Consider the following 27,195-nt stretch of genomic DNA (forward strand, 5'->3'; position numbering starts at 1 on the left):
TGGGAGGCATACAAATATTTATTTAATCAGGTGTGCAAAAAAAGAAGTTATATCGAATATCAAAAAGAAATGAAAGGATAACGTGGGTCTGCTAGGTAATAGACCACCATATTGTTCTATTATTATCCATTCCTACTTGTCAAGGTCAGACAGGCCAGGCCTTGCCGAATGTTACACGGTTGTCCCTGCTTCAGTTCAGCTCAGCTTGACTTCACAATGTGGCTCCTCGCCCGCCCCGCTCGGGCTGTTTTACATTTGAAGTCTTGTAAGGATTTTTCCAACTCAAGTCATTTGGGGCTGGGATTTGTGCGGAGCTCTGTGTTCTGCACTAGCGTTGACTTAACAGCGATTCCTTAAGCTCCCATCTGGTTGGCCAGGGACCTTCTCCGAAGTCCCACTTCAACAGGCGGGAACGCTGCTTTGGAACGGACCTCGGGTTTGTAGCCAAAGTGCTAAGCGTTTACTACCCTATTGTGGTTCAAAGACATGGGCTAATGCTAACTAAGGGCCGTTAGCCTAGCGGATGTTTGGCTTCATGCTAAGTGGTGTCACGCTAGCTTACAACATGGCTAGCAGAGGCTTATGGCTGAAGGTGAGATCTAGACCTACAAACACTTGAGTTCTGCTCAAATGGACTGCATGGGTGGGCTTGTTGTGTAGTTCACCTGCAGCCCATGTTTAAAAGTTCAACAGATTTCTAACTGGCAAAGTTTCTCAACACAAGCAGAGAAGGCAAATTAAATGAAGGCTTTACTCAAGGTCTCAACAAAACATTTGGACTGTTACTTCAATCTCTTTGCACATACACATCCATGTCCCACTCCGTCGTTTGCTGATAATAATATGATAAAGTTTTGCATTTAAATGTTTTTCTTAGAAACGTTAATCAATTCATTACTGGTACATACGTGTCCATCTTAATCCTAAACACACTACTTCAAACACATCAAAGGCATAATGTATACTCTTCACTTTGCTGAACACATCTCCTTTTGACACTGTTTGACATTGGTAATTTTTTAAAGCCATTATATGGCACGCTATAGGAGGGGTTCTTCCTCTGGAATACTCATCATCATCATCATCACAGTCCTGATGCTCCTCCAGTCAGGATAACATTGGTCTGAAGGTGCAGAGCTTTTGGGCAGATGTAGGCTTCTATTGGAGTTTGGCCACTCTGATTTGCTTCTCCTCATGCTAAACTACTATAGCTTCCACTGTGCAACTTGGCAAGGTCATCATGGCTGTATTTCAACATAATCTCACTTCAGATGCCTCACAGGCAGTTCAAAGTTGGCTGGCTGGCTAGGGGGAGTCTGGTTGATTCTGGACCGACCGGGTGGGTGGACATCGCTGCTGCCTCAGGAGCCACACAGCACCCCATAGCCCTAGCTATCATTCCAGTGGGCCCCTACACTGCTCTGCCCCATCTGGTACTGGTAGGATGGGTCCCGGATGGATGGGGGGGCGCTCTGTGTTGGGAAGGCCGAGAACTCCCTGTGAGGCAGGAGAGGAGACCCAGGCCCAGGCTTCCTGTGGTACAGAGGAGGATAGACCAGCGGCCTACTATCCCTGGAACCAGGAACCGGTGGAGAAGAAGACGAGACGGAGGATGACGAGGGGATGACGGCCAGGCCTCGCTGTGCCGTGGCTGGACTGTAGACTCCTATGTCGGGCTGCGGGCGTGAGGGACCGGAGGGGGTGTGGTGGGGCACCACGGAGGTGGCGGTGGCAGTACTGGTGAAGTGAGCAGTGAAGGGCTGGTAGGGGACGGCTTCCACTGTCTGCACACTGTACCGGGGGTAAGGCTGCACCGACGCCCACACGTTGCAGTTCAGAGAGGGGGGAACCAGGTCGTCAGCACCCACAGCCCCGTGGCCGTTCTCTCCTTCCATCCCTCCGTACATACAGGCCTCCCTGGAGCTTATGGCCTCACCGCAGTAGGGGTGGGACAACAGTGGAGGCTCATAGGAGGGAGGAGAACGGAAGTAGTGTTCCTCCGAGACTGCTGGAGGAGCCGTGTCCAGATACGGCCGTTTACAACCCAGTTCCAAGTGCCTGGTGTTATCTGTAAAGAAATGAAGATTGAATCATCATAACTGAATGCAAAAACTCAATGTATCACCCTGCTGTCCTATGATGCTTCTTCATACTGTTCGGAACTGTGTACGAATCCATTTATATTGTGTGATATTGATGTGTAGCACCAAAAGATGTGTTGCAAGACAACAAAGTTTTCTGAAAGACTAATGAGGACTGCCCATTTTCTGTGATTGACAGGTGTGGAGATTTTCAGGTAGGTCTGTAGCTAACACACCTCTGTGTTTAAAGCAGTGGTAGAGCAGGCTGGGCTCTCGGCTGGGAGGGAAGGAATTGGAGATGTGTTCCTGGTGGTCTGAGTTCCCCAGGGGCACCCCACCCTCATACTGGTAGTGGGACAGGACCTGGGGGTGCCCCGACAGGTGTACCCCAGCTCCCAGCTTCCCCGTCAGGTGACCGTGTGAGGATAGGAGCCTCTGGCGAACCATGTTCTTAGAAATCACTGGGTAGTCTTTTCTACGGACAGGAAGGAGAAACAAGAACGGAAGGATTAGCGTTACAGTGTTGGGGAAGCTAGTCTGAAAATATAGTTTACCAAGCTACCAATTACTTCACACTGGAAGAAGTTAAGCTACACTAAAGCTACCCTTAAGAAAAATATAGTTTACTAAACTAAGTTACTTTGAAAAAGTAGTTCACTACATCCAAACTACTTCGTGAAAAATGATCATATCTAAATCTGAAATGTCATAGACTACAAACTGCAAGAACAGATCACTCTGGAGTCGGATGTTAACAGAATGTGTAGTTTAAACACCAAAAGTGATTATGCAAAAAAGAATTGGGCAGGTCTGATGTAAAAAAGAAGGTACATTCTTGCCTACACCCATATGTTATTTTTGCTACATGGCAACTACTGAAAACACTACCAAGATTTGAATTTAGTTCAACTACCACCAAGCTACTGCAAAATGTAATTAAATTACTAAATGTAGTTCACTACTCCCCAACACTTGCGTTAATAGATTCTACTTTGCAGAGAGAGAACGATGTATTAAAGGAAGCAAGCACAGTTAATCCATTCACAGGTGGGAGAAGAATCTGCTAAAGGAAGAAAAGGAACAAGTTCCAAAAGGAAAAAATGGTTCCAATGAATGATGTACTGTGTCAAAAGAAGAATTGTTTCCATGATAAAGTAAATATTCCATATACTTTTATTGAGTGTCACATTCCCATAAACATACAGAACATACCCCTGGAGTCTGGAGACACGCAGGTCCCCTTCGTCGCTGCCCCGGAAACCCTTGGCAAACGGATTGTTCTCGATCTTTAGCTGAGTTATCTGGGAACACAGCAACAAATATTGTCACTGCACTGACTCATCATGAAATGTGCAGCTAGGTTCAGTCAAAACTTCACTACGAAAACTTGACTTGATCTATAACTGTCCATTTTGGATTTGGAACATTTCTCCTGCAGATAGTGTTTTGAAGACACGCTCTCGTATTACTGACATTAGAAACGTGTCAGACTATGTGCAGAAGACATTGAACATCAGACAGCAGGTGGACAACTACATGGGTGGCACACATACTGTACCTTATGGTTCTGGTAGGAGGTGACGGAGATGAAGGCTGTCTCATGAAACACGTGAGTGCAGTAAGCTGTGTTCTTAGACCCAAAGGCGTTGTTCTCGTCGGCCTTGACGATGTGGAGCCGAGGCTGGTACTTGTGCATCGAGTTCAGGATGATCTATCAGTGGGAAGGAAGGAAATGTAGAAGAAAATAAAACCAGTAGAAGGTCAGACGAACAAAGTCGATCCCAGCACACAGTCCTCTTAGAGGCACCAGTGAATGACCGGCCACCACCACAGTCTTGAGACTTTTTAAGATATGTTTGTTTAAGAGGTTAGTTTTTCCCCCTTTAAATTAATGGCTGTCCCTGGCCTAGATGCTAAATGCCAAGTGATGTAATTGTATTGACTTGAATAGACTCATAGTGTGAATGGGGTGCTTAAGATGCTCATGTTTTCCATGGCTAGCCTTTTTTGGAGGTAGGCCTATTTTAATGCTCCTGGAGTCGGCGTTAGTGTGCATACAATGCCCAACTTTGTCCATACAATGTGGACATTTGTCAATGTACTGTAGTTCAATGTGTTGATACTGAAAAGTGGGCACCCCTTTGTCACACTTGAGTTGCAACTGTATAGTGCATTAATCAGCACGTGTGGAGCGTGCTCAATGTTTGGGTTGGGGGGGGCTAGGTCAGCACATCGGCACCAGTCTGCTCAGAGTAGCCCAGTAGCCTAGGAACATGCTCACTGGAGTGTCAGCAGCACTGGAGCAGGGTCATCTCCAGCGTAGCTCTGTCAGGACCGATGAGCATCAAGCTCTCCCACCTCTCCTACCTTCTAGACTCACAGCCCGCTGGTACCAGAGCCTTGACTTAAGAGGCCAGCCCCTCCAGGAGGCTACCACAGAAAGAGGTTAAGACTAATTTGGGAGGACAGGCTCATAGTAATGGCTGGAACGGAATAAATTGAATGGTATCGAACACATCAAATGCACGGTTTCCATGTGTTTGACACCATTCCATTCACTCCATTCCAGCCATTATTATGAGCCATCCTCCCCTCAGCAGCCTCCTGTGCTATCAGGGCACAGGCGGCTGGGGTCATAGTTGCACCCTGAACAGCCCAATGCTCACATGCCCCTTCCCCCCTTTTGTTGAGGCAAGGTTCAGACAGAGATAATCAATTGGTTCATTGGCTGACTACAGACTCTGTAGTGACGGAACTGATAGAAATAAGCTAGTGGTTGGTTGACTGGAGACTATGCTCACGACCTTTGTCTAGTCTGCTAGTCTGGCCGGGGTCTGTCTGGAGGCAGTGCAGGAAGGAGTCTGACTCTCTCTGTGCTGTATGGTTGCATTCTCTCTTTCATCTTTTGGGTAAAAATGCCAGCCCCAGACAGTCTGCTAACTGGTTTATAAACCAAGACACTCAGTGACAGCTGGGAAGTGACAGCATTTCAGGAGTGATTCCTTGGACCATCTCTTGGTCAAAAGTAGCAGGGGTCAGTGGGAGCCCAGATCCCAGATCAGTGATAGTGTTTTTACTGCTGATGCTGACAGGTCAGCAGCAAAAGGAGGGGAAGGGCAGAATTTGTGGGGGATGGTCAGGAAGGGGAAGGGTTGTCATAGATCTGAGACCCCTGGGTTGAATCAAGCTGATGGTCATCCTGCTCTGGACTGTGGACTAGCAGCCATGCTGACCCACATACTTGCACACACAGTCATGCAGACCGCATTCTCACATATACATAAACAAACAATCTTGAAAAGACACACTCTCAAATGCACAAACAACAGAGTCTGTCATTGACTGTCATTAGCTCACTTCACAAGCTGTTCTATTTCAACTGTGCGTCAGTTTATAGCAGAGGTGTCAAACTAATTTTGCCTCTCGGTCTTCAATGAGGTCCGGAGGGTTATATTTCCTAGGAGTCAAAATATGCAAAAAATTGTCCTCTATCCATCGTTTTTAGAATTTTCTGTGCTCCCTGACTGTCTAGCTTTCATTTCAGTGATTATTAGCAAGCTGGATTTTATCCCCCCCGCCCCTATGGGCCGTATGCCATATGTTTGACACCCCTGGTTTAGTGGGTCAGGTGGGTGGTGGATCCAGTGCTATGCAGGCCAGAGGGAGGGAGAGGCTCTCTGGCTCCCCTGCTGGCGTGGGCTGTTCTATCAGCAGGGCTTAGTAAGACCTGGCCCCTCTCTCTCTCTTTGTCCTCATTACTCGCCCTTATCACTATCCAGGCGGCGGACTCAACCTGACAGCGGGCCCCGCCACTGATCCCAGGGGTTATGAACCTAATGAGCTCGCCTTCTGACGGGATGGCTTTGGACAAGCCTGCTCAGAGTTCCGCCGTCACACTTCTCACTCCCTCTGTGGCAAGATGCTCACTTTCTCTCGTATGCTTTCTCTCTCTCCCTCTCTTCTCTCACCGTCACTCCCTCCACTTCAGTCCATCTTTCCCCCTCTCTCCTGCTCTCTTCCTTTTCCTCTCTGGTCATCCTTCCTCGAGTCCTTCCCCCTCTCTCCTCTCTCCCTCTCATTCAATGAAGACAGCTTTATGACTCTGTCTCTTGTTAAAAAACACATCTATTCGGCTGTTGTTTTAACACTAGTCTATTTAAGTCTCATGTACTGTGTAATTTTTACAAAATGAGCTGTGTCCAATCACCTTTCTTGTTTTACATGACCAGGAGAAGTGATAAGCTCTATTGTGTGAAATGACCCAGTGCCTTCCTGGGATGTGAATTCACCTACATTGTGAGGCATCAGTAAAGGGAAAGAGGGATACCTAGTCAGTTGTATAACTGAATGCGTCTTCTGCATTTAACCTAACCCCTCTGAATCAGAGAGGTGCAGGGGGCTGCCTTAATCAACATCCACGTCATCGGCGCCCGGGGAACAGTGGGTTAACTGCCATGCTCATGGTCAGAACGACAGATTTTTACCTAGTCAGCTCGGGGTTTCGTTACCTGCCGCCCAGCTAATCATCTCTCTCTCTCTCTCTTAACCCCTTTACAGTTAATTGAGCTTAAAGATTATAAATGTTGACATTAGTTTGTAGACTGAGGGTCACTCACATGCCCAAAGGGGTCCAGGTGGTTGTTGGTGAGCTTTAGCTTCTGGAAGGACACCATCTGCCTCATCCAGTGGGCTCCTGTAGCCGGGGAGTCTGGATGGACATAGAGCCTCCCTGGCATGGCTGGCTCCGCCTTGCCTGCCACCATCCTGAGTAGAAAGAGAAGGAGAAGAGAGAGAAGAACGAGAGTGGGAAGGAAAGAGAGGGAGATGAAGAGAAAAATTAAGGTGCAACGTTGTGATCGTCATAAGGACCCCTTGGCTAGCAGCAACCAACGGCCATTACTCTGCCAAGATGTCTCAGCCATTGTGGCAATCCAGCAACCATATGCAACCCAGCAGCCCAGTGATCTAGCAAACCCTATTGTCAACTTCTTGTCACGGCATGGCTAAATCTTCCAGCAGCCACACGACTCCATTCAGGCTCACTGATTGTCCTCTGAGACTGAAGAATCCCTTTTTTATAACAAACACATGTAGCTACAGTCAGTAATGGCAGCGGTTTCAGCCCTCACACTATGGGCTAGAGGAACCATTCCCCCAGACTGGAGGCTGCTTCAACCGTAACATCACTGCTAATTACGCTCCTCCAAGGTGTCGCTGAGAGACTCCAGAACCCCACGCTGGCAAACGCTGGGATTCCAGGCCCTCCCAGCCCATCCCACAAAGATCGGGAACAAATGGCTGTAAAACAAGAAATGGCTGGGTTTCTGCTAGAGAAAACAAAGCACAGTTGTGCATTTTATGGGGGCTTTGTTTGGGTCTCAAATGGTACCCTACATTGTGCACTACTTTTGACTACGGGCCCTGGGATTAGGGTGCCATTTAGGACGCAGACTTTTCTTTTCTTGGCGTGACGTCGGGTTCTGGTTTCAGTAAACCCTACCCTGGAGACGGTTGTTTTGTCATTTGCACGGCCAGCAGTGTCAACGGTTGATGCTGCTCCGGTGGGCAGTGGCAGAAGCATGCTGTGGTGGCATCACCGGTCATGGCTAGAGGGATACAGTTTATATCAAATTGATGTCAAAAGTTGCATTTTTTTGCATTTTAGCTAAACCTAACCCTTTTCCTAACCTTAACCTAATTCTCCTAACCTGCTACGTTAATTCTCCAAACCTGTTTTGAAAAGTCAATTCTTTCTGGTCAATTCTAACATAAGTTGTTTCCTCTCTAAGCATCACCCAAAGTAAAGGGTCACTGGAAGGCCAGTGGGTACAGCCAAGCTGTTTTTATCCCATAGGTTTTGACAGGTGGCTTGCCAGTGCCCTGCGGTAATGAACTGTGTGCTAATGACAATCCGTAGCTACAGTTAAGTTTGCGCAGCGACTGAGACATGAGGTTCTGGTCTTGGTGTGCTCTGAAAGAACAAAGGAGCATGCATGGCATGGCATACTATTGTAACATGACCTCAATAACAACAAAGTTGCCTGTGGACAGCCTTGTCACTTAAAATATTACAGTACTAGAGATTTTGATGATCATCATACTGTATTTGCGTCCTCTCTCTCTCGTTCTGAGAAGTGGTGATTTTTCTCTGCAGCCAGGATGTTTGAAAATGGTTGGAAGAATGTATTTTTAGACGTAAACGATCCCGTTTTTGTGGGAAGAGGGGATTAGGGTGCAATGATTAAATTGACAGAAACCAGTTGGTTTTCCTCATTATTCAACCTCAACAGACTAAATTCAGACATCCATGACTGGAGGCAGCAAGTGCCTGGACTCACGCTCCATCTCTCCATTCCATCAATGATAGAGATGAATGAATGAACAGATGAGTGGGAGATGAACATCACACATGTTGGTCTTGAACACAAAGCAAATGTTGTTAACCAATACACACAAAAAAATGAGGGTTCCTCAAGGGTTATTTGTGAAGGGTGATGGTTCTATGTGGAACCATACTGACCCAAAGAACCCTTTGAGCCCTTCAATAGTTCTTTGCAGTTTGCGGAGTCAAAAAAGGGTTATTTCCAATTTCAGTGATAATTAAAATTATTAAACTCATTATAATATTTTGGGGGGTGGTTTGTGCACCACTCTTTTTGTACAACAGTGAGTGAGTGTCATTCCAGTTTATCTAATCTTTTTTGTTATGCCATGTTAAAAATGACTATGGCCAGTGACAGTGTTTTGTGAAAGACTCACATATGGCCTTGTGTCAATTGAGAACTGTTGTGTAAGTCAGTGGTTCTCAATTCTCTCCTTAAGGACCCCCAGCTGTTTCAGAGCTAGCACACTTGATTCAACTTGTCAACGAACACTTAAGCCATAAGGCCCGAGGGGGTGTGGTATATAGCCAATATACCATGGCTAAAGGCTGTTCTTAGGCACAACGCACCCCGAGGTGCCATATTGCTATTATAAACTAGTTACCAACGTAATTAGAGCAGTAAAAATACATGTTTTGTCATACCCGTCGTATACGGTCTGATATATCACGGATGTCAGCCAATCAGCATTCAGGGCTCGAACCACACAGTTTATAAAATAATATAACCTATGGAATTTTAACAATATAATATGGCTAACCAGAAAAAAAGAACCCTGTATGGTTCTTCAAAAAGGTTATTTGTAGAACTTTTGAGTTTGAAAAAGTTTTTTTATAGAACCATTCTCCATAAAGGTTCTATATTACAAAGTGTTGTACTGTATAAAGCACCGAAAAGGGTTGTAACCATAGCGGAACCCTTTTTGGTCCTATAGAGAACCTTTTTTTATAGTTCTTTATAGGAAAGGGTTATTTAACGCACCATAAAGGTTCCATTTAGAAACATATGAGCATAGTTCTTTATAGAACCTTCAAAAAAGGGTTCTATACAGCACCAAAAAGGGATCCGCTATGGTTACCATCCTTTTTGGTGCTTTATACAGTACAACACTTTGTAATATAGAACCTGGTATGGTTACACATGTAACAACGTTACATTATCCAACATGACATTTGTGAAAGGCGAGGAAGAGAGGGAGGTATAAATAAAGAATATAATGCAGAAAACATGTTAATTTGTACCCTTCCATTTATTTGGTTTGCATAATGATGTCACAGCATGTAAAGTGTTTGTTCCAGAGCCTGCCGGGAACAGTGCCCTCCACCAGGGATGTGTGTGTGCGTGTGTACTGCTTGTCTGTGTGTATACTGAATGTGGGAGGCAGCATCACCTCAAGCATATAAAACTGTCTGAGAGTGTTAAATGTCTCTCTCATTTGCACCCACCGTTATTGTCTACTCTACAGCACTGGGGGTTGTTTTCCTAAGGTGAGAGGAAGGCCTCTACAGAGCGGTGGGGCTGAAGCTGTGGATCTGAGAAGATGAGAGCTATTTTCACCTTCCTTAAGCTCACCGCTCCCTCCCCACCCTCCCTCACCACCCCATTTCTTGACCCCCCCCCTTTCTAAAGCCATGCAGCATCTGAGACAGGATAGAATGGGTAGATGTCTCATAACAACCATTAAGGATGTTACTCATCTAAACCCTGAGCTTAGAGAAGAACTTGAGCAATACTGCAAACTGGAAGAACCACCCTGACAAGGATTTTGGCAGGATTTTATAATTGTCTTTGTATATTTTGTATACTGTTGTGTTGTATGTATTGCTGTATTGTCTGTTATTAATATGTAGATTTTTGTATTGACTGTATAGGGGCTCCCGAGTGGTGCAGCGGTCTAAGGCACTGCATCGCATCTCAGTGCTAGAGGCGTCACTACAGACCCTGGTTTGATTCCAGGCTGTATCACAACCGGTCATGATTGGGAGTCCCATAGGGCGATGCACAATTGGTCCAGCGTCGTCCGGGTTTGGATTTGGCCGAGGTAGGCTGTCATTGTAAATAAGAATTTGTTCTTAACTGACTTGCCTAGTTAAATAAAGGTTTAAATAAATACATAACAAATAGCTGCTGTGTTGGTGACCAGGTTTCCCATGTAAAGGAGATTCCTTATCAACGGTCTTCCAGGTTAAAGAAAGAATCACATTCTTTAAAAGGTGTCTCTAACTTAACTCACCACTTGTTGTCGCAGAACTTGTAGCGATGGTCGTCGGCAGGGACGATGTCTGTGAGGAGGATGTACTTGGTTTTGGGGTTCATACCCGTCACTTTCACCTTGTAGCTGGGGAACATCCTCCTGTGAAGGACACGAGAAGGGTCTTACATTAAATTAGACATTCCCTAATGACGATGATTTCACCCACCATTATACCCACTAGACATAAAGCTCGCTCCCCAACTCACTCAAACACGAATTGGGTCAGCAGGTGTTTCGTTATTGGTGACGAAGTCACCTCATCCTGATCCAATTTGGAAAGACTGCCATTAGCTTCTAAGCACCTTCAGTATCGTAAGACCCGTAAATACAGAGGTTTATATAATGCCTTTTGTCATCGTGCTGCCCTCACACCTTAGAGCTTTGAGGGATGTTGAACGGGATAAGGCGAGTTGATAAGGCGCTTTAGGCAATGATGTCACCCAAGCTTTTTGAGCACCTAAGTACCTTCCCTCACCTAGCTACCTTACACTGGAAAAGATTTAACTCTTCAGATGAGCTAATGAAAATCTGCTTCAGCCCCAAGGTGTCTCTCCGTGGGGCTGAGGGCACACGGTAAGCATGCATAAGAGGCTCTTCTCCGGCTTTGCAGAAGGGTTTTAGCCAGCCCTGAGTGTAGCATCAGCACGGAAAGTGTTCTCCCCGGCAGGTGAGCGGACGATTAGCGTACAGAAAGCGTATCAAGCCAGGCTTAAAGACTGATTGGGACGAGCTAGAGAGGTCACAGGGGATCTCAAGAGTTGAGGGACATATGTAAAGTACAATCCCACTGGGCACAAACTGGTTGAATCAACGTTATTTCCATGTAATTTGTCAATGTATTGTGACGTGGAATCTACGTGGAAAGTACACGTTGGATTCACGTCTCCACCTCAACCAAAAATAAAAGTTAAAGAATCGGACTAAATCAAAACGTACTTTATTTATAGTGCATTTAAGTTTGATTAGACTAGATTTTTTAACTGAGATTTCTGGTAGAGATGGAGAAGTGAATCCAAAATATAAATGATTCATTTGTAGAAAAAATGTATATTGAATTGTCTTTGGTAGTCAATGCAACCAAATATCCACATTTAAAGAAGATGTGCACTATATATACAAAAATATGTGGACACGCCTTCAAATTAATGGATTTGGCTATTTCAGCCACACCTGTTGCTGACAGGTGTATAAAATCGAGCACACAACCATGCAATCTCCATAGACAAACATTGGCAGTAGAATGGACTTCTTGAAGAGCTCAGTGACTTTCAATGTGGCACCGTCAAATTTCTGCCTTGTTAGAGCTGCCCCGGTCAACTTTAAGTGCTGTTATTGTGATGTGGAAATGTCTAGGAGCAACAACGGCTCAGCCACAAAGTGGTAGGCCACACAAGCTCACAAAACAAGACCTCCGAGTGCTGAATCGCTTAGTGCGTAAAAATCGTCTGTCCTCGGTTGCAACACGGTTGCAATACCGAGTTCCAAACTGCCGCTGGAAGCAACTTCAGCACAAGAACTGTTCTTCAGAAGCTTCATGAAATGGGTTTCCATGGCCGAGCAGCCGCACACACACCTAAGACCAAAGCTTGATGCCATTGGACTCTGGAGCAGTTGAAAAGTGTTCTCTGGAATGATGAATCACGATTCACCAGCTGGCACTCCAACAGACTAATCTTATTTTGGTATTTTATTAGGATCCCCATTAGCTGTTGTAGTGCAAGGAGTTTTGAATATTCGTTTTATTTTAAAGCTACTCTTCCTGGGGTCCACAGAAAAATGACAAAATACAGAACATTAATAGACAAGATCAGCTCAAGGACAGAACAACATAAACATTTTTTAAAGGCACACGTAGCCTACATATCGATACATACACACAAACTATCTAGGTCAAATAGGGGAGAGGCGTTGTGCCGTGAGGTGTTGCTTTATCTGTTTTTTTTAAACCAGGTTTGCTGTTAATTTGAGCAATATGAGATGGAATTTAGTTACATGCAATAATGGCTTTATATAATACTGTACACTTTCTTGAATTTGTTCTGGATTTGGGGACTGTGAAAAGACCCCTGTTGGCATGTCTAGTGGGGTAAGTGTGTGTGTGTCAGAGCTGTGTGTAAATTGACTATGCAAACAATTTGGGATTTTCAACACTACTGTTTCTTATTAAAAAAAGAAGTGATGCAGTCAGTCTCTCCTCAAATCTTAGCCAAGAGAGACTAGCATGCATAGTATTTATATCAACACTCTGATTACAATTAAGAGCAAGTCATAGAGCCTCCCGGGTGGCGCAGTGGTCTAAGGCACTGCATCGCAGTGCTAGCTGTGCCACCAGAGATTCTGGGTTTGAGCCCAGGCTCTGTCGCAGCTGGCTGCAACCGGGAGGCCCATGGGGCGATGCACAATTGGCCAAGTGTCGTCTGGGTTAGGGAGGGTTTGGCCGGCAGGGATATCCTTGTCTCATTGCGCATTAGTGACTCCTGTTGCGGGCCTGGTGCAGTGCGCGCTGACCAGGTGTACAGTGTTTCCTCTGACACATTGGTGCAGCTGCCTTCTGTGTTGTGCAGTGCGGCTAGGTTGGGTTGTGTTTCGGAGGATGCATGGCTCTTGGCCTTCGCCTCTCCTGAGTCTGTACGGGAGTTGCAGTGATGAGACAAGACTTCAACTACTACCAATTGGATACCATGAAATTGGGGGGTAAAAATAAATAAATAAATGTATTTTTAAAAGCCGTTCTGTTCCGTTAAAAAGCCGTTCTGTTCTGGGCCAGCTGCAACTTAACTAGGTCTTTACTTGCAGCACTGGACCACACTAGACAATAATAAAGATTAGACTAAACCAGAGCTTTTTGGAGTGTGGTGTCTAAAAAGCAGAGCTTCTCTTTATTACGGACAGACCTCTCCCCATCTTTACAACCATTGAATCTATATGTTTTGACCATGACAGTTTACAATCTAAGGTAACGCCAAGTAATTTAGTCTCCTCAACTTGTTCAACAGCCACACCATTCATAACCAGATTCAGCTGAGGTCTAGAATTTAGGGAATTATTTGTACCAAATAAAATGCTCTTAATTTTAGAGATGTTCAGGACCAGTTTATTACTCGCCACCCATTCCAAAACAGACTGCAACTCTTTGTTAAGGGTTTCAGTGACTTCATTAGCTGTGGTTGCTGATGCATATATCGTTGAATCATCAGCATACATGGACACACATGTTTTTCTTAATGCCAGTGGTAGGTCATTGGTAAAAATAGAAAAGAGTAGAGGGCCTAGAGAGCTGCCCTGTGGTACACCACACATTACATGTTTGACATGAGAGAAGCTTCCATTAAAGAAAACTCTTTGAGTTCTATTAGATAGATAGCTCTGAATCCACGATATGTCAGAGGTTGAAAAGCCATAACATAAGTTTTTTCAACAAAAGGTTATGGTCAATAATATTAAAGGCTGCACTGAAATCTAATAGTACAGCTCCCACAATCTTTGTATTATCAATTTCTTTCAACCAATCATCAGTCATTTGTGTCAGTGCAGTACATGTTGAGTGCCCTTCTCTATAAGCATGCTGAAAGTCTGTTGTTCATTTGTTTACAGAGAAATAGCATTGTATTTGGTCAAACACTATTTTTTCCAACAGTTTGCTAAGAGCTGGCAGCAAGCTTATAGGTCTGCTGTTAGAACCAGTAAAGGCCGCTTTACCACTCTTGGGTATGGGAATTACTTTGGCTTCCCTCCAGGCCTGAGGACAAAGACTTTCCTCTGGGCTCAGAATAAAGATATGACAGATAGGAGTGGCCATAGAGTCAACTACCATCTTCAGTAGCTTTCCATCTAAGTTGTCAACGCCAGGAGGTTTGTACACCTATCCCACATTAACTTTACAAAATTCTAACTTGCAATGCTTTTCTTTCATTATTTGTTTTTTTTATGCATGAATATGATGGCGCACTGTTCATTGTTGGAATTTCCTGCTTAAGTTTTCCCACGTTGCCAATGAAGTAATCATAAAATAATTGGTAACATCAAATGGTTTTGTGATGAATAAGCCATCTGCTTCGATGAAAGATGAAGTTGAATTCTCCCCATAACTTAATTTAAAGTACTCCAAAGTGTTTTTTCCATCATTCTTTATATCATTGATCTTGGCTTCATAATACAGTTTCTTCTTCTTTTGTTAAGTTTAGTCACATCATTTCTCAATTTGCAGTAAGTCAGCCAGTCAGATGTGCAGCCAGACGTTTTAGCCACTCCTTTTGCCCCATCTCTTTCAACCATACAGTTTTTCAATTCCTCATCAATCCATGGAGCCTTAACAGTTCTAACAGTCAGTTTCTTAACAGGTGCATGTTTATAAATAATTGGAAGATGCAATTTTATAAATTCATCAAGTGCAGCATCTGGATGCTCCTTATTAATCACATCAGACCAACAAATATTTTTAACATCATCCACATGAGAGTCACAGCAAAATATTTTGTATGATCTCTAATACACTATTTTAGGCCCAGCTGATGACAGGAGAACGCTACCTGCCTGAATGCATAGTGGCAACTGTAAAGTTTGGTGGAGGAGGAATAATGGTCTGGGGCTGTTTTTCATGGTTCGGGCTAGATCCAGTGAAGGGAAATCTTAACGCTACAGCATACAATTACATTGTAGACGATTATGTGCTTCCAACTTTGCGGCAACAGTTTTGGGAAGGCCCTTTCCTCTTTCAGCATGACAATGCCCCCGTGCACAAAGCGAGGTCCATACAGAAATGGTTTGTCGAGATCGGTGTGGAAGGACTTGACTGGCCTGCACAGAGCCCTGACATTAACACCATTGAACACCTTTGGGATGAGTTAGAACACCGACTGTGAGCCAGGCCTAATCAACCAACATCAGTGCCTGACCTCACCAATGCTCTTGTGGCTGAGTGGAATCAAGTCCCCGCAGCAATGTTCCAAAATCTAGTGGAAAGCCTTCCCAGAATAGTGGAGGCTTTTTTAGCAGCAAAGGGGGACCAATTCCATATTAATGCCCATGATTTTGGAATGAAATGTTCGACGAGCAGGTGTCCACATACTTTTGCTTGGATAGTTCCATCTGTGCCACTGACTTAGTCTGGCTTTAATTCCAGTTTGTCTACAAATGAATCATTGATATGTTGGATTCACGTCTCCATCTCAACCAAAAATCTAAATGAAAGACTAGGACTAAATCAGACTTTAAATGCACTTTACATAAAGTTTGATATGATTTAGTCCTATTCTTTAACTTTGATTCTTGGTTGAGATGGAGACGTGAATTCTACATCAATTATTAATTTGTAGACAAACTGGAATTAAAGTCAGTGGCACAAAAGATACATATCCTTCAAATGTTGATATTTGGTTGCATTGACAACCAAACACAATTCAATATGGAGCCGATTCCAATGACGTGCATACTGACCTTGAACTTAAGCATGAGAATAGCAAGCTTTTCACCTGCTATTCCTTTTGGGTGGAGATCGAGTAAATGAAAGTGTGGCTGAGGTGTGTCTACAGATACGCTGTATTCTGACCTTTACTTAATTCCCTCATAACTCCACCACCTTTACGCGCAAGGAAACCATTAAAAAAAGTCTGGTGAACATCCTGGTTCCAAGAGAAAAAAAGCATCAACATAATTTTTTCCCTATATAAATAACACCATTCTCCATGGACTGTAATTTACAACTTGACAAGAGCTATTGATAAGAGCTAGGTAAATTATTAATCTGTTTGGATAAGGGAATTGACAAATATAATAATAATATAACGTTTTAGATATATTTTACCTTATAATCTCTGGAGAAAAATGTGAAACCAGTCTTATGGCAGCAAACTGAGGCATATCAACATAACGTTCCCACAGTAACGTTTATGAAACGCTGTGCCATTATGCAGAATTTTAATTGTACGGCCTTTTAACTTGCAGGGATAGCCACTCTTGAATGTCTTAATTATAGACTACCTCAACTTTCTCTGTCTATCATGTTAAATATTAGCCACTATCAGTATCGACCATCAGTAGGCCTAATAACAACAAATATTTAACTGCCAATTTACTGTTAGTTCCCTTCAGTTGGTATATCCTACATTATCATTCCATTTAATTCCATTTTTTCATTTACCTTCCTTTGCTTCTTCTGTAAACGTCGTCACCGCCATGTGGTTGTTACTGAGGATCATTAGTAACAGTTGATAATATTTTTTATTAAATCGTTATGGAGCTGAGTGCAGACCAAGCTGTAACAGTTTGAACCCGATGCATAGAGCAATACTTGGCTGTGTCATCACACAGTTCCATGGTTAGTGCAGGCAATAGACGAGGGTATAGCCTACTCTTGTACACTATTCTCCCTGTTATAATTCTACGTACACTAATCTTCCAACATTACCATGGGTTAAAGAACTGAATGAGGCAATTTTCAGAATGAATCAAACTACAGTTTTCTATCTTTCATGCATAAAGGCTCTCCTAACCTGTTTTTTATGATTCCTACATACTTTCCAAACCCAAAATAATCTACGAGATCAGAGTATTTTTAAATCTACCAATTGGTGCTGACACAGAAAAATATGCATATATTTAGATGGCTTTTCTTTCTTTCCTAATATTCTGAACCCGTTATTTATTCAAACTTAAAATGACTAACACATCTACGGCCACATGTTGAGGTTAGCCTACTGTAATTATGAATGTCTTCTTGTATCATCGTAGAAGCGTGCATGTTCAAGACAGCACGCAAAGATCGCAGGTCGGTCGAGATCTTCACAATTGCTATAATAATCTGTGCAGAATCTCAAACAGCATTGATCCCCTACACTATGTACTTTTGATGTAATCTCAACTACAATCCATGTAATTTGGTTGTGCTATTAGATGAAGCACAGTGATAACACATTAAGTTGGTGTATGAATACAACATATCCGATATTGTTTTCCCATTTGAACTTTACTGTGCTTCAAAATGTTTGAAAGCGCAGTGATAACACATTTCGATGACAACTGGAATTTGGTTGTGCTTTTAGATGGTTGAAAGCATAGTGATAACACATCAGTTATTCAACAGACTTCTGGCTGTCTTTTTGAGTGGGGGGATAAAGGTTGAAATCTCATTGATCAACATTTCAATCAAATTTCCGGGTTAAAATGACATGGTGTTCCCAGTGGGATGTTCTTAGAACTCACATGATGGTTTTTGAGAGTGCAGCGGCAGCAGCGCCATAAAAAGACAAGTGTAGGAACGCTGTGAGTGTAGCTCTCTGCTCTCATCCGTCTCAGAGAGAGAGGGAGACTTAGGAATGATAGACAGAATATGCTAATATAGCAGACAAGGCCATAAAACACATGAATGGCGCTGCCTTCCGCGACCTCTTCCCTGAGAAACGGCTCTCTTTTTCATCACATCTGCGTCAAAGCAAAAAGTTGCAAAGGGATCTGCAGCACCCCTTATAAACCCCTAAGTGCTTTTTAATGGCGGTTCGGATCAGACAGCAGTTTTTACATCTGACTTGTCATCGTACCGCATCACCCCCTGAGAGTATGGTCGGTCAAAGGGTCTGTACTCCAGTACAGTTGATCTGCTGCTTCCCCTTCTCCTGGCAACAGGTTTAAATAGAAGAGAGTGAGACACACTTGTGAAAGGCTGACGGTGACATGCTCTCTGAACAGATGAGTGTAAGAGCGAGCAGATAGCTGGGGCCGCCAGGCAGACCAAGCAAAAGGCTCTGGGTGCATCAAAAGTAGTGCACCATATAAGGAACAGGGTGACATTTGGGACCCAGCCTCTATCTGCTGCTAACGCACAATGCTTCAAAGGACCCAGATCTTTCTGGCCTGACAGGACCCCTTGCTAAAGCCTTGTTCATGGATCACAAATACTCAACCCATCCTGTACGGTAGAGGGCATTCAAGGCAGGTAATCTCCCTCTGTCTCTCTCTCAGGCTCCAAATCCAATCAGTGTGGAGATCAGTCCTGGTGTCATGCTCACAGAAAGACATTTTAATCTGAGGGGAACATCCAAAACAGACCTACAGCTCATCCCAGCCCCACTCACACCATCCAACCAGGCCCATATTGAGGCCTGTGTCAACAGATCAGGAGGTCTCTAGAAGGATATAAGGCTATTTCTATGTAACCAAGCCTGACATTATTGCTGATGGCTTTTCAGCACATCCATAAGAATGATTCCATTTTCTGACAAAGACATGACTCATGAGTTGAAATAGTGGTGTATAGTTACGGTGGAAACCGTGTTCGATTGGGCCCCAGAATTACCCTCTCCCTATCTGAGTCCATTACCAAAAGACTCATCTCCACGACGGGGTCCACAGCATAGCTCAGCGAGGGGGCCCACACTGAATCACTTAGCATTGCTAATGGCTAATCGAGGACCTCGATGGCTCAGCCACCTCAGTCCTGCCTGATGACAGATACTGTGGTTTCCATGGCAGAGCTGCCAAACAGCCATGATGAAATATCTAAGCTTTACTGCCCATCCCCTTGAGGTGCAGGACTTTACTCTAAAGCACGCCTTTGTGTCATCAAAAACGGAATATGACAATGATGAACAATGGAAAGGGACGCGTTTGTTAGAGCGAGTGCCTGTCAAAACAAGGTCAAACAAGTCAGGACAAGCTGATTGCCACATTTTCCCAAGGCATGTGTTTTCTGTGAACATGCGTGCCTGAGAGACTGTTTGTGTGTGTAGAGGACTGGAGAGAATGAGAAATGGAGATGGAGAATGTGTATGATATCAGTGTCAGTGTGTGGGTGTGTGTTTGTGTGGTGTGTGCCAGCTGTTTCTTTCCTAGCAGCCCAGCACTATGAGCCTCCCTGCCTCCTAGGCCCTCCAGTCAAGGGATCTATCCAGGCTGTTCCCAAATAGAACCCTATTCCATTTATAATGTGCTACTTTTTACCAAGGCCCATAGAGCTCTGGTCAAATCTAGTGCACTATACAGGGAATAGGGTGCCATTTGGGACTCTCATCCAGTCTCTGGGAACATCCAACACTGAGGGAGATCAAAAGGAGCGGCAGGGGGATGATGGAGCGATCCAGGCCACCGCTAGACGCTGCTGAAAGCCGGCCCCGTGGTCCTCTTATCACCCCTCTGCCACCGCTCCCACTGACTGGCTGTGTACAGACAGAAAGAGAGGAGAGAATGAGCACTGTGTCTATAGAAAGAGAGAGAGGGGAGAGTTGGAGCACTGCCTAGGTACGTTGAAGAGCAAGGATTAAGACTGGGATTGCTGCACTCACAATAACAAACTACATCTACGTTCCTCAGTAAGGAGTTCACTGACTGCACTGTAAGAGGCTGAAGGGCCAAGCTGCACTGTAAGAGGCTGAAGGGCCAAGCTGCACTGTAAGAGGCTGAAGGGCCAAGCTGCACTGTAAGAGGCTGAAGGGCCAAGCTGCACTGTAAGAGGCTGAAGGGCTGAACTGGCAGTATGTTCCCAAGCCACGGTCTAGTCTAAAGACACAGCCATAACTTCTTCCTAGCCCTGCCCCCTCACTCTGCCCCTTCCAAGGAGTGCTGACCGGACACTGCACAACCTCTATAGCATGTTGACCTCTCACTGTCATCCCTTACAAGAGAAAATGTTCCTGAGAACCTTCATTCATTCATTTATTAATTTATTCATACATTCTTCAAGTACTGAGAGGTATTAAAACCTGCTAGCTCGTCAGATCCTTTAGCATCTAGCAGCACCTAGCACTACTGCTTGATGCTCCTTCCAGATTCTTCTCTGAAAAAGTTGGTGTTGGAATAGATTGGCATTGAATTCTCAGTTGCAAATTGAACAACAATATTTCTGTTAGAGCATGCAGTGCAAAATGTCTAGCTCGAGCTGGTGTAGCAGTGAAGCAGCCTTGCTATGTTTACTCATCATTTTTACATAGAAATATACCTGCAAAAAATTCAGATTACGATTTTGGCCCCTACAGTTTTTCGTTATCCTACCTACAACATTCTCGACAAAGCCAACTCTCGCCCACAGTGTTGTGGCCTACAACTGGTTTCATTTACAATCCATTTTTTTGTTCAATAACATTTTATCTTCACATCAGTTCAGACAGAGTTCATTCTTAGAATTGTTGAATTACGTACTGTAGCTGCTCCTGCTCCATTACCGAGCAACATAAACCTGGCATGCGTCCCATATAGCACCCTATTCATGCTCACCATCGGCTCAGGTCAAAAGTAGTGCACTATAAAGGGAACAGGGTGCCATTTTGGACGCCGCCCTGCTCTTCTCTGGCTTCTCAGGCTGACTGACTGTATAAGCCTATTCAGTCAGTCAGGTTTTTCAGCTGAGTGCAGCTGGTGGAGATGCGTAGCTAAGCATCACTCTGAGGCCGGGCCCTTCAAAGGTTTTAAAGGATTCTCAGCGCACTTTATCAGCTGGACAAGGTAAAGCCCATCTTTCACAGTGATGCGGCATTAAAGAAAAATTGTGGTGACCTTTTACATTTTGGACTGGGAAAAAGCCCCTGTGAGGAATGAGGGGTGGGCGGAGGTTGGTTAGAAAGCATCTAGTCATCTTCTGGTTAAAGTCCAGGTTAAGGGCCAGACTGTCTAATCCATGGGGCAGCATTAAATCTAACACAGAGCAGAGCTGTGGGTTTGTGTTTTCAATTAGATGTTCACTGGGGCAGAAATGATGTCTCTTCATTTTCTCTACCTGAGACCCAGCGTGACATAACTGTAGCATGGTGTAATTGGTTGCCTTAGCTCCAACAGATGGCCATAGCTACTCAAAATGGAGGTGCCATAATGACTACATTTTAACACTAATGAAAGCAGCTACTCAATTTGCAGAAGTAACACATATTTTGGGGGAATCTGAGATGAGTCTAGTACAGTTTAGTATAGTATAGAATGTGTAGTGCTAGTCTACTAATATGGTATAGCCCATGTATTGCTGTGATATATGAACTGTAGGTACTCACCTGCCTGCTTTCGTTATGATCATCTCTGTTCCCGCCTCATGGAACTTCTTCCACAGCTCCCTCTCATGAAGAAGAACCTTGATGTTCTCAATATTCTAATAGAGAAAGGTAGAGACAGCCATGAGGGTTGGCGACCTGTTGTGGGCTTATAGACAACTCACATTATGCCATCTGCATTTTTAAGTTAAACCAGTTCATTCTCAATAAATCAATCACAATTGATAGGGTGTCCACCTACTCTGCCCCGACAAGAAATAAAAACACCCACGATTTAATATGGCCAAAAATGTTGTTAACAAGTCAACGACTTCCTTAATAATAGCTAAAACCATTGACATTGAGAGCAAGGAAACATACCCATTTCGTAATTTCCAAGAATAGGAAACTTCTGAACATATAATAACTTTGCAGTTGTGGTTCTGGCTCTGTGTTGAGAGCCTACAATACCCATGATTACCTGGTCTGGCTCATTGCCCTGGGGGATGCTGGGAGTTGTAGGCAGGCCCAGGTGAGCGGAGTCAGGGCTGAGGTCTGGGGGCCCAGGCTGGACCCCAGTCACACTGTCATCCGTCACAGCTGAGGCCTTCTCCTGGAGCATCTCTATGAGACGAACAACGGCTTCAGTTCAATACACAGACTTACAATACATAGAGCATAGAATTACATATAGAACTTATATAGAACTTATATAGTAATGTAATAGGATATCTGTGACATAGAATTACTATAATACTCAGATAAAACAGAGCATCTCTACAGATAATAACAGACTTACAATACACAGACTGACTCCAAACCAATACTAAACTGTCTCGTAAAATACTTAAATAACACATTCCCATGAAATGGACTGGACAAAATACGAAATACACCATGCCCAAACAAAATACAAAGATGAACCCCGCCCCTAAAAACATAGCCTAATATTTAATTTAGCTATTATTTATTTTTTCAACTACTAATTGACATGAAGAGCATTTACATAATGTACTTATACATTATTTCTACAATAATTATGTCTATTAATACTGTAACACATCTTACTGGAAAGCTGATAATTAATTCAATATTAATAAAAAAATATTGTAAAAAAGGTTTTATCAGATCATTAATTGTTGTCATCCCACACCTTGAATGATGTTCTTCAATGGAATTCCTGTCTGTTTTAGAAAGAAAATCTGGTCTGCGTAAAAGACACGTCTACTTCAATTTGTGTCGGTTATTTACACAAGAAAAGTATATATTTTTTATGAATTACTATTTATATTGAACGATGAATCAAAAGTAAATTGTTTAAATGTTTTAACATTTCTGGTAGATACAATTATTTAATATCAAAACGTACAAGGAAATTTCAAGGATACAGAAGTCAATGCCTCATTCTTGCACTGCAATAATACACACTTGAAGGTGTGTATTCAACAACAAATATTTGCAACGAGAGAATAAAAAAAATAAAAAACTCAACTGCATATTAATTCATTCAGGCATGCTCTCTCATTGTGGGACATTTCTTGGAATTCATTTTTCAGTTCTTGGAAACCAGGTCACTGTTTTGTCCCCAAGCTACTAACCATTGTTAATAGAAATATCTGTTGAATTGTGTAGGCAAAGACATTTCAAGGTGGATCACTGCAGCAAGGGCCATGTGCCATTGGGGGAATTTGGTCACAATGACCCAAATACTGTATGATGATGGGCCTTCATTCATGCAAAATAGAGCCGATCTATGTTTGCAGTGAGGTCCCATGTGAGTTTAAAGGAGGAATTGTCTACTGTATACTGCATCCTCTGCTCTGCTCTCCCCTCATATGAAAAGATTGAATAGTAGCTAGCAAACTTGATTGTTCCACACATAGAATTTGAATTACCGGACCCATTCAAGTGACGTTATTCCCACATATGACTACACTGTTGTGCTTATTAGTTCATCGTAAATACACAACTACTAAGTAATCATAAATATTCAAGCAACATTCTGGCCATAGAATTACAATTACTAGAATGGACAATCCCATTCAAGTCTGAGCTCTGTGATGGGTGGACCAGCGGCCATATTGAATACTTCTATTTCTGTTATAGCATCTCCATTTTGAATCTCTGACGTTTAGTTTGATGAATGAAATTACAATATTCCCAATATATATTTGCAAATTAACACCGTAAATCATAAGAAACTCTAGACATAAGCTAATTACTCAGCCTGCATGCTTGTAGACCACGGTATGAAGCACATGGGGTCAAGATGAATTTGTTCTTCAGAAGAGTTGGATTAAATATTTACTCTTCTAGCATACGGCGGGATAGTTTTATGTAACGGCTCCTAAACACTGTTCATTCCATTAGTCCAGATCACCAGCTAAGCTTCGCGCTCTCACAGCTCTAAACCCAGCTCAAAGACAAACATCTTTTCATGAGAGACACAGACACACAGACAGCCTGGTATAGCCTCGTCTGCTCCATACAGTTCAGTTTCACAAGACTCTCTCCTCTCCCATAGCAACCATTCCCCCAGCCATTTTACCATACAGACTCAAACTGTAGGTCTACATCCCAAATAGCATCCAATTCCCTATATAGTGCACTACTTTTGAACAGAGTCCTATGGGCCCTTGTCAAAAGTACTACACTATATGAGGAATAGGGTGCCATTTGGGACGCAGATATAAAGGTATACAGTGTACATTTCGGATAGTTTTTACACTCACCCCGGCCCGCCCTTAATCTCAGGCATGTAAACAATGTGAGTGCTCTCTCTCAGGATGAAAGAGAAGGGGCTCCAACTGTAAACCAACCCAGACATTTGCTAAAGCGAATAAAGATAAGGCGCGCTGCAAATCAGCCGTGGTACTTTGTTACCCTCCTGAACAGGGCCCTTTCACTTACCCTGTTTAACTAAACACACTGAGCTAGCCCTCTGTTTATATCTGTGTCACTCCCAGACATATAATCCACTAAACTATTCATGGCAGATTGTCCTGTGTGTGTGTGTGTGTGTGTGTGTGTGTGTGTGTGTGTGTGTGTGTGTGTGTGTGTGTGTGTGTGTGTGTGTGTGTGTGTGTGTGTGTGTGTGTGTGTGTGTGTGTGTGTGTGTGTGTGTGTGTGTGTGTGTGTGTGTGTGTGTGCGTGTGCGTGTCTTTGCCTGTATCTGTCAGTGTATCTGTGTCTGTGTTTTCGCCTCCCAGTTTGAAATGCATAGCCATGATGCATGTTATTGAGACAGCTACCATAAATTCAAACCTGACCTACCATTTTGTGCAGCAGCCAGTCTCATGCATCTGGTGATGTGTTGCAGAGAGAGAGAGAGAGAGACAGAGAGAGACAGAGAGAGAGAGAGAGAGAGAGAGAGAGAGAGAGAGAGAGAGAGAGAGAGAGAGAGAGAGAGAGAGAGAGAGAGAGAGAGAGAGAGAGAGAGACAGAGACAGAGACAGAGACAGAGACAGAGACAGAGACAGAGACAGAGACAGAGAGAGAGAGCACCTTTATTGTTGTTGTATGTACGTCTCTGGCAGCTACAACTCAGCGATGTCAGTAGAATCACATCACGTAGCCTTGAGCTTGTTAGCACACCATTTGTGCAAAATTATTTTGGAAGTGAAACTGACTGATCACAACAAAAATGTAATGGTACCAAAGTAGTAAGTGAGTATGGTGCTGTAAAATCTCTCACCTGGAAAGCAGTTCTCTAATGTTCGATTCCCTCCACAAAAGTGAATTAGGCCTATGTTTTAATCAGTTGTTTAGTTGATTGATTGGCTTCAAATGTCAGTATACTACTTAACAGAACATCTCAGGATGTAATGTTTAGAGTCAAATTAAAAATAAAATATGATTTTATTTATTGTAAATTTGTGGAATTGTTTATAGTCCACATTGTAGAGACATCCAACATAATTGTTTGAGTTATGTATTTAGGTATTTCTTGAATGAAAAGGACATTATTTAGACTCTTATTTGTAGATGAAATTATTTGGTTGTAATTTGTGATGATATAATTCTAAAAGCATGTTCTAAAATCATTATCTGGCAGTCAGTCTGTATAAACTAATTAAATATATTATTATGAATATTAATGATAGTTTTATCATTATCATTATTCATCGTTAACTATTATAATAATGATACTAATAATAATATTTGTAACATTATTTAAGGATAATAACTATTTTTCATCTTAAACAGAACAGATAGAATTGTTGTTTGTTTAACTTTTTATATTACCTTAAAGCTTGAATTGAAAGTTGCTACACCAATTTTGGACTTATAAATGAATACACCCATTGATTCTTGAAGAATATGACTTATAAATGCCTCATGAGCTTAGTTCAACTGTCTTACCGCCATCAGAACCCAAAATAAAAGATTGTTTTAAGTCCAATGTTTGTAAACAACGTAATGTAAACAAACACTGTATAGCGTCAAAACATGGTTAAAACTATCATTTTACTATAATGGATGGTCAGTCCTTTAGTCCATAGTTCTCATCCATAGTTCTCATAGCTTTAATGTCAATAAGCTTTGAAAACCATCACAGGGCCCTGAAACATGTATCAGACTGGTATTTTGGTGTTTTATATGACATTTAATGTAATTTCTACACAGCATCTAGGCTACTACCCATAAAGAAACGTACAATCTCAGACAAGGGCTCTTGAATTTTTTTAGAAATTGAGTAAATTATGTAACAACTGTTTTCATCATATTTATAGTAACCTCAAAATGATATTGTGAAAATAAGAAGCATATAGCCTATAACTTCTTTGAGCATATGTGAAATGTAAAGAAATTGTGACTTTCAAATTGAACTATAGGCTACATGTTCATATCAATTATAATGAAATGTTTTATAGACCGTGTGACCATAGACTGTTATACATCTCCATAATATCACCGCATCATATAACAACGGTTAAGGACACTGCTTTAACTGTTATTGTTGGGCTACAGATAGCGTTGTCACGTTCACCATCACTATCAAGGAAGTCAAATAACGCTGAAAAAAAGAAAGTAGAAAGTACATCCTAACACTAATCGCATTAAAGAAGCTGAGCCTATCCAACTATGGCGTTTTAAGATTGACTCCATGCCTGAGCTTGTTTACAAAGCACAAAGCACCTAGATAGGCAGGTTACAATGAAGATAGGAAATAATATTATTATATTACCTCATGAAATATTATGAGCTTGAATCCATTTATTTTCCAAATGGTACTTTTCTGTCTTCACCAAGGAAATAGCAGGAAGTTACGTTCCATTGGGACGTAGTTAGGGAAAGTCGTTCAGCATCTCATCTTAATAGACTTGCTTATCTTTCTCCAGCATAACGGTTCTCGAGTAAACTCCCGGACACGCGTGAGCGCCCGTGTTAACCCTGACTTGGTGTGATTCAACTCTCGTGAACTGACTGTTGCCTACACTGCGCGTGTGCAGTGCGCCTTGAGCTAGAGAGAACGAACTTGGTGTGTGATGTTTTCTTGGAAACAAAAAAAAGAATTGGCTCAATCCCTT

At 42.9% G+C, this 27,195-nt stretch overlaps 1 protein-coding gene across 1 annotated transcript; it reads right to left on the reverse strand.

The window, feature by feature from the left end:
- LOC139547961 (T-box transcription factor TBX4-like) lies at positions 1 to 26,994 on the reverse strand. The gene is made up of 9 exons (XM_071357195.1): positions 26,853 to 26,994; positions 22,146 to 22,288; positions 21,689 to 21,783; positions 10,698 to 10,817; positions 6,698 to 6,845; positions 3,640 to 3,792; positions 3,294 to 3,382; positions 2,318 to 2,556; positions 1 to 2,068 (listed from the first exon to the last, which is right to left on the reverse strand). The coding sequence occupies exons 2-9, from the start codon at positions 22,284 to 22,286 to the stop codon at positions 1,389 to 1,391; spliced, it is 1,665 nt and encodes a 554-aa protein (XP_071213296.1). The 5' UTR covers positions 22,287 to 22,288; positions 26,853 to 26,994; the 3' UTR covers positions 1 to 1,388.
- Positions 26,995 to 27,195: the final 201 nt, after the last annotated feature.

The sequence above is a fragment of the Salvelinus alpinus genome, chromosome 21 (assembly GCF_045679555.1).
Source record: "Salvelinus alpinus chromosome 21, SLU_Salpinus.1, whole genome shotgun sequence".
Taxonomy (NCBI): domain Eukaryota; kingdom Metazoa; phylum Chordata; class Actinopteri; order Salmoniformes; family Salmonidae; genus Salvelinus; species Salvelinus alpinus.

What these genes read in the sequence shown, in the direction of transcription:
- LOC139547961 (XM_071357195.1), bottom strand. Translation starts at nt 22,286, where the DNA reads ATGCTCCAGGAGAAGGCCTCAGCTGTGACGGATGACAGTGTGACTGGG. An exon ending in AGGGCAATGAGCCAGACCAG is followed by an intron (nt 21,784 to 22,145) that starts GTAATCATGGGT and finishes TTTCTCTATTAG; the next exon opens with AATATTGAGAACATCAAGGT. An exon ending in CCACTGCTTTAAACACAGAG is followed by an intron (nt 2,069 to 2,317) that starts GTGTGTTAGCTA and finishes ATTTCTTTACAG; the next exon opens with ATAACACCAGGCACTTGGAA.